Here is an 8,536-nt window from a genome sequence, read left to right on the forward strand (position 1 = left end):
TGCATGACTTTTATTCCTACTGAAGTTTCATCAGTTTCCCCTCAGAGTTCATGGACTCAGCCTCAAACCCACCAGAGGGGTCATTAACATGCCTTGGGCTGATCCTCTGCTGCTGAGCTGCTCCAGGCTCCTCGGATGGAAGGAGCTCTTGGCAGCAGGCTGCTCTGCAGACAGCTCTGCCAAGGAGCAGCTCTTCTGCAAAGAGCAGCAAGGAGAAGGTCACTGCCAGGGTACCTCAGGGAGATGAGCAAGGCAGAATAAGACCTTAAAGGCTGTCAGGACTGGGAGGATGACTGAGAGCTCAACAGAAGAGGAAGCTTTACAGCCTCTGACACAGTAAGTCTCAGGGTGCAGGGCAGTACAGGTGTGAGTCTTGGAGACATCTCCTAAAGCTGGCACAGCCCAAGGGATCTGTAAGGAGAGGGCTTTTTAAAGGCAATTTCTGAAGAGCTGTGAAGCCACAGTGTGCAGCTGGAGGTACCAAGGGCTGTTGCTTCAGAGGAGGGTCCCTGCACCCCAGGGGCTGTGTGCTGGGGCAGGTACTCTGCTGCCTTCCAGGGTCAGCAGTCAGTCTGCCCAGGGAGCTCCCCATGGGGCTGTAGGGAGAAGCTGTAGGTGGAAGGAGTAACTCCCTCCTAGGCCAGGCCAGGGTCCTTCTGCTATCGATAGCGGTGCTGTGTGTGTCCAGGCTGCTTACAGCTCCAGATGTCCAAATGTCTCCCCTGGGACATTTCACAGGCACTATCAAGGTAGGGGCTACTTGGGACAAAGGTGCTTTCCGGGGTCAGTGCTTTCCCTTTCAGACTTGAATGGTAGATGGAGCTGTCAGGTCTGCACAGGAGATGATTGACATTACATTGAGTGATGAGCAGGTTTTTCAAAGAACCCAAGAGTCACAACACCTACCTCAGCCTACAGACAGCACTGTCATCACCTCTGTGGTCTCTTCAGGGTTTATTTGAACTCTCCAACAGAGAGGTGCCCCTGGGCAGTGTGTGGTGCTCAGGAGGTGTCTGCAGGACAGACCTGAGTACTCAGAAGGTGGGATGGGGGTCTGTCAGAAAGCACAGGGAGGAGATGTGGGGAAGGAGAAACCCTTCCTGGCAAACAGAGCTCCAAGCAGCAGAGCCATGGGCAGGGAGTGAGAGGAAACTTCTAACAAAACTCAGACAGGATTAATTCAGGTAGTTGTCTTTTGGTCCTGCACTGTGGATGTCTGCTGGGCAATAAGCTGGCTGTCCAATTAAGACATCTCATCTTCAAGAGACCTGTCTTTCTGCTTTTTCCATCCCACTGGGATTTAATGCTGCCCCCCTTTAAAGGCATCACTCTCCTTTAGTGCCTAAAAGAGTGCTGAGCCATGTCTTGTGGGTTCCCAGTCTCCTCTCAGGTTCCCTTGCTTGTTTCTGAGAGGGATTGTTTCCTGCCCTCTCCATCACAACTCCACCTCTGTGCTGGAAAAAAAAAAAAGAGTTCATAGATCTATCCTTTGAAACAGAATTCCCCTGCTTCCATCAGGGTAAAGTTACATTTTCTTTAAAGAGTGATTTTATGTGCACAGTCATCATCGAGGAAGAAGAAGGGAAAGCACAGGGCAGTTGGGAATGAGACCGATGGGCATGGCAACTCTCCTGTCTCTGCACTGAGCCCCAGCTTGCTGAGCCCATTTGCCTGGCTGCTACACACCTTTTCAGAGGTTTTCTACCTCTAAAAATAGGACTGGCATGATGTGATGGTGGATAGAAAGAAACACTGTATGAGAAAGTCCTCATAAAGACATGCTGAGCCTCTCTTCCACTCTTCCAATCAATGGAATCTGAAATTTTCTATTACAGAATCACAGAATCACAGAATCACAGAATCACAGAATCTTAGGGGTTGGAAGGGACCTCAAGAGATCATCGGGTCCAACCCCCCTGCCAAAGCAGGCTCCCTATCTCATATTACACAGATAGGCATCCAGACGAGACTTGAATATCTCCAGAGAAGGAGACTCAACCACCTCCCTGGGCAGCCTATTCCACTGCTCCGTCACCCTCACTGTGAAAAAGTTCTTCCGCATGTTGGTGCGGAACTTCCTATGCTCCAGCTTACAGCCATTGCCCCTTGCAAGGGTGAATCGTGTATGAAATCCTTTCTTAAGTGTGCAGTCCTGGGCTCTCCACCATAAGAAGGACATTGAGGTCCTTGAGCAAGTGCAGAGAAGGGCAACCAGGCTGGTGAAGGGGCTGGAGGCCAAATCCTGTGAGGAATGGCAGATGCAGCTGGGGATGTTTAGCCTGGAGAAGAGTAGGCTGAGGGGAGACCTTCTCACCACCTACAACTACCTGAAGGGAGGTTGTAGAGAGGTGGGCAATGGTCTTTTCAGCCAGGTGACAGGAGATAGCACAAGGGGCAATGGCATGAATCTGTGCCAGGGCAGGTTTAGATTAGATATTAGAAAAAAATTGTTTTACTGAAGGAGTTTTCAGGGGCTGGAACAGGCTGCCCAGGAGGGGGCTGAGTCACCTTCCCAGGATGTGTTCAAAAAAAGGGTTGATGAGGTACTTAGGGATATGGTTTAGCACAGGATGGGAATGGTTGGATTCGATGATCTTCAAAGGTCTCTTCCAACCGTGTGACTCTTGTGATCTTCTTGTAATATCGGAGGTGTGAAGCACCCGTTCCCATTTGCTCAGTGCAACAGGACAGAGCTGATTCTGTGGCAGCACACTGGAAGAGGTCCTGCTCCTTAAAGTACTCTCAGCCAGCACAGAGCAAAGAGAGGAAATGCTTTGGGGGTTAGATTGGGCTGGGATGTGTATTAAAAATGTCTGTCCTAATCTTCCTCTGCCTTCTCCTTTTTAGGACAATGCCCCCATGCAAAGAACCAGATAATGTCCAACAGCAGCTGCATCACTGAGTTCCTCCTCCTGGCATTTGCAGACACACGGGAGCTGCAGCTCCTGCACTTCTGCCTCTTCCTGGGCATCTACCTGGCTGCCCTGATGGGCAATGGCCTCATCATCATCACCATAGCCTGTGACCACCACCTCCAAACACCCATGTACTTCTTCCTCCTCAACCTCTCCCTCCTCGACCTTGGATTCATCTCCACCACTGTCCCTAAAGCCATGGTCAATTCCCTCTGGGGAACCACGGCCATATCCTACACAGCCTGTGCTTCACAGGTCTTTTTCTTTTACTTTCTGGTATCAGCAGAGTTTTCCCTTCTCACTGTCATGGCCTATGACCGCTACGTTGCCATCTGCCTCCCCCTGCACTACAGGACCATCCTGGGCAGCAGAGCTTGTGTCCACATGGCAGCAGCTGCCTGGGGCAGTGGGTTTCTCTATGCTGTGCTGCACACAACCAATACATTTTTTATACCTCTCTGCAAGAGCAATACCCTGGACCAGTTCTTCTGTGACATTCCACAGATCCTGAAGCTCTCTAGCCCAGAAAACTTCCTGAGGGAATCTGATCTTATTGTTCTTAGTGCCTGTTTATTCTTTGTGTGTTTTGTGTTCATTGTGGTGTCTTATGTGCAGATCTTCAGGGCTGTGTTGAAGATCCCCTCACAGCAGGGACGGCACAAAGCCTTTTCCACCTGCCTCCCTCACCTGGCCGTGGTCTCCCTGTTCATCAGCACTGGCATGTTTGCCTACCTAAAGCCCACATATATCTCCTCCCTATCCCTGGACTTGGTGATGGCTTGCTTGTACTCGGTGGTGCCTCCAGCAGTGAATGCCCTCATCTACAGCATGAGGAACCAGGAGCTCAAGGATGCTGTGTGGAAACTGCTGACTAGGTGTTTTTCAGGTCCCATGTACTGCCTGTTGTCTTCTGCATATGACTCGTATCATAATTAAGTCTTTTGCCAGAGATTCTCTCAAGAACAAGCCCAAGGAACAGACTCAAAAGAAACTGTTGCTATGCTTGTTTTCCCATGGGTGCAGTAGGATGAGAGCAGGGTCCCATGTTCTCCATGGACTGAGGTGTGGCTTGGATATCCCTTGTAAGAGGCCAGCACTCACGTAGATGATGAATGGACTCAAACTAACATGCCGTTGGTTCTACAGGCTGTGATAGGTCTGATTACAGGGGGGTGGTTTTCAGGAAGGAATCAGGAGTTTCCTGGAGAGCACAGGAGTTCTGAAAAGAGGGCATGTGCCAGGATTCCAGGACTGAATGGATCCCAGGGGGCACGAGCCTTTCCAAGGTGAAGTGACCCAGAGATCAAATGCTAAATCTGGGTGTGAACCATGAAGTGAGAGTTCTGCAACTGCAGGGGACACAGCAGGCACAGGGACAGGAGCCTGGTGAATTATTTGGTTTACCAAAAGTGCACTTCCATAGGCTGGATCTGGTGCAGCATCCAAACACGTCTCACGGCACTGCAGGAAGGCAGGACTTTTCTGACTACACTCCATGGCCACGTAAGAGCTTCTGTAGGAGGCAGTGAGGAGCAGCGATGTCCCAGAGATGGGTTTGGCACCAAGCCCAACCAGCATGTCCCTTGCAGAGTCATCCTGTGAGCTCAGGCCCACTGCCCACTTGCTCTGCAAAGCAGCACTGCGAGCTCAAGGGTAGTGGAGAGCATGGGTAGGGAGTGTAAGAATGGCCAGCCAGGCCCACACAGATGTTCCTGTTTTGAGGAAGGGTACTGTGGAGAGGTGGGATGTCCTGGGAGAAGAGCAGGAAACCACGTCTTGCACAGACTGGGATGTTCTGCTTGTCTGGGAGAGGGGAGTGGTGAGTGCTGGTATGGGGCAGTGTCCTGGTTTTGGTCAGGATAGAGTTAACTTCATTTGTAGCAGCGGATGGAATGCTGTGTTTGGGAGTTAAAATGGGAGTAGTGCTGATAACACCCTGATGTTTTTAATTGCTGTCAGACAGTCAAGGACTTTCTCAGCTCTTCATGAGAAAGGAGGGGCGAAACCAGGACAGGTGACCGAGCTGACCAAAGAGAATATTCCACGCCAATTACATCCTGCCCAGGATATTCGGGGGCTGACGGGAGGAAGGCAGAGGGCGGCTCCGGGACGCGTGGTTCTTGGGGGACGGTCGGGTTCTGGGACGGCTCTGGGTGGCACAGCCTGAGTTGTGTTGTTTGGTGAGAAACTGCATTGTGTATCAACAGCTTCATATATTTTTGCTCTGAAGTCCTGTTAGCATTGTTACATTGTATCTTTCTGTTATCTTAGTAAACTATCCTTATCCCAACCCACGGGCCTCTTATTTCTTGGTTTGGGGGTATTTGCCCCTTCCTCTTCCTTTTCCCTTCCCTTACCTCTTCCCCCCCCCCCCCCCCCTCCTTCCCTTTCCCCTGCTCTTTTCCTTTAAGGAGCAGGCAGCTGCATGGATCTTGGCCCTCAGCCGGGGTGAAACCACAACAGTCTTTTTGGCGCCCAACGTGGGGCTCGAAAGGTTGGGATAACGGTAGATCTGACCCTGACCTGATTGTAATTAAGTCAAGGTTGTGATAAGCACTTTGATTTAAGCAGTCTCCGGTCACGATGCTCTGGTATTTATTCACAAGGCTGTGCTCACATCTGTGGCAGCACAAGCACCGTCTGTTGTATGCAATCCTAGCAGGATTTTTTAACATCTTGGGGCTGCGGCTCCTGTTTTCGTTCCTGTACCTCATTTTGGTGTACTTTATGACAACAGTTTATGATACACTGATATCGTTGATCGTGAACTTGTGCTGGTATGTGCATGAGATTTTGCTGCCCTGACCATTCTTTGGACAGGGAGGAGTTAATAACTGCAGCTGGTATCGTGGGAGTACAGAAAGAAATATCTACGCTGCTTTCTCTTCCTTTGGGCTAAATACAACAGCTCTGGGAACGGTTTTTGAAAATTTCCAATATCCCTGGGATATTCAAAGTAGCATTTTGCTGTTGTTATGTTTGGTGAATATGGTTCTGCTTTTGTTAAATATTAAGCAAAGGTTTATCAATACCACTCAAGAGTGTTCTGCGAGGCCAGATAATCATGAGTGGCAGGGTACGTGGCAGAGTATGGGCAACTACCTAGGCACTTTCTCACGTCTGATGGTTTGGAGTTTCACTCCCGAACAGTTATAGGACCCTGAGAAAGTGACTGCATATCTGAAAAGAAATTGCTGTAAGTTTCGCAGAGATGCACAGCTTACTGCACTGTGCTGGGCCCTGGACACTATTTACCAAACACTGCTTGATAGCAGGCAGCACTGTCAGAGGGAAAGGAAGGAAAACAGACCAGCAGAAACTGCAGCTACTGTAACCACTGGGACTAACACTGAGGCCACTGTAACTTCTGTGACTAGCACTGTGGCTACTGCAACCTGCCCAACTGATGCTACAGCTACTGCTGCCCCTACAGCAGATACTGCCGGTAAAACAAAAAATCAACCCACATCAGTGTCTGTTGCTCCCGTACGAAAGAGGAAATACACAAAGAGAGTTGTTCCTGTAGTGAAGGATGAGGATGAAATTGAATCAGGGTCACCTAATGAATGTCAGGATAAAGCAGGGTCATCTGATGAATGTCAGGATGAAGCAGGGTCATCTGATGAATGTCAGGATAAGGCAGGGCCATCCAAACCATCTTGGGATAAGGCAGGGCCATCTCAACCATCCCAGGATAAGGCAGGGCCATCTCAACCATCTCAGGATGAGGTTGTTGTCACACGATCCCTGTCTCTGAGTGAGCTGCGTGAGATTCAAAAAGATTTCAGCCGCCGCCCAGGTGAGCACATCATCACTTGGTTGCTCTGATGCTGGGATCACAGGGCCCGTAGTCTGGAATTAGATGGCAGGGAAGGCCAAGCAGTTGGCATCCCTAGCTAGAGAAGGAGGCATTGACAAGGCAATTGGGGAAAAGCCTGAAATCCTCAGCCTCTGGAGGCGACTATTGTCAAGTGTGAGGGAAAGGTATCCCATAAAGGAATACATCACATGTGAATCACCCAAGTGTAACAACCTAGAGGCAGTTATCCACCATCTGAGAGAATTAGCTGTACGGGAGGTAATTTATTATGATCTGGAAAACTCACAGCTTCCCTCTGATCCTGATGACGTCCTATGCACCCCAGATATGTGGCATATGGTTGTACGAAGTGCACCAGCAGGGCACACCAATTCATTGGCAACAATGGACTGGAATGATGTATATCCACCAACAGTATACAAGGTGTCCTGCCACCTTCGGAGATATCAGGACAATGTTTCTCTCTGTGATCTCAGCGGTAGAGAAACTGGTCAAGCGACTTGACAAAAATGTGTCCATCTCCCAACCCGTATGCAGCCATGTTGCAGCTATTGGGAGAAAGTGTCCATCATCCCAGAGGGGAGGATACAGTAGGTACACACCGCGAGACACGCTGTGGTTTTACCTGCGTGACCATGGTGAGGACATGAGGAAGTGGGGTATGCAGCCCACCTCAGCCCTTCAAACATGAGTAAATGAGCTGCGAGGTAAAAGAATTGCACAACGCAGTTCTGCCAGGAAGAACGCTGCACCAGTGAACAGCCAACACAATCAGCAACAATAGAGGGGCCCTGCCTCCAGCCAGGTGGAGGAGAGGGATAACCGTGTTTATTGGACTGTGTGGATCCGATGGCCTGGCACATCAGACCCACAAGAGTACAAGGCTCTGGTGGATACTGGTGCCCAGTGTACAATAATGCCATCGAATCATGTTGGGACAGAACCTGTTAGCATTTCCGGAGTGACAGGGGGATCCCAACAATTGACTGTGTTAGAGGCTGAAGTGAGCTTAACTGGGAAGGACTGGGAGAAACACCCAATTGTGACTGGCCCAGAAGCTCTGTGCATTTTAGGTATAGATTATCCTTATCATGCACCAGCCTCTGGGAAAATTGAACGATATAATGGGCTCTTAAAGACTACCCTGAAAGCGATGGGTGGTGGAACATTCAAACATTGGGATACACATTTAGCCAAAGCCACAGAGTTAGTTAACATTAGGGTATTCACCAATTGAGCTGGTCCAGCCCAGTCAAAATTTCCATGTAATGTAGAAGGAGACAGAGCCCCAGTAGTGCATATGAAGAGTATATTAGGGAAGACGATTTGGGTAATCCCTGCTTCAGGCAAAGGTAAACACATGTCTGGGATTGTTTTTGCTCAAGGACCTGGTTGTACTTGGTGGGTAATGCAGAAGGATGGAGAAGTTCGATGTGTATCTCAAAGGGATTTGATTTTAGGTGAGAATAGCCAATATAAATAATAAGGTAGAAATTGTATTATAATAATTGCTAAATAACCCATTAATGTACATTCATTATTTCTATTATTGCTGCATGTTGTTTTATGTTGTACCAATGGAGTTACAGCCAGAGTCATACAAGGCAATGAAGGAAGACTGCCACGATGACGGGACCAAGACTTAGTGTTCCAAGAACTATTTCCTCCTTCCCTTTGAAAATGAACATCTTTGATTCACAGACTATGAACATGGACCATGTCAGGTGTATCGGTCGAGAGCCCGAGATGCAATGATCCAATGGCACATGCTGACACCATGAGAGACTGTTACGACGAATGA

General features: G+C 49.2%; 1 protein-coding gene across 1 annotated transcript; it reads left to right on the forward strand.

Moving 5' to 3' along the window:
• Nucleotides 1–2,876: 2,876 nt before the first annotated feature.
• On the forward strand, nucleotides 2,877–3,851 carry LOC311199253 (olfactory receptor 14I1-like; the record flags this gene model as incomplete). Its single annotated transcript, XM_084273312.1, has 1 exon — nucleotides 2,877–3,851. One exon carries the CDS (start codon nucleotides 2,877–2,879, stop codon nucleotides 3,849–3,851), a length of 975 nt encoding a protein of 324 aa, XP_084129438.1.
• Between the last annotated feature and the right edge of the window lie 4,685 nt (nucleotides 3,852–8,536).

The sequence above is a fragment of the Gallinula chloropus genome (genome assembly GCF_964237585.1).
Source record: "Gallinula chloropus genome assembly, chromosome: 19".
Classification (NCBI taxonomy): domain Eukaryota; kingdom Metazoa; phylum Chordata; class Aves; order Gruiformes; family Rallidae; genus Gallinula; species Gallinula chloropus.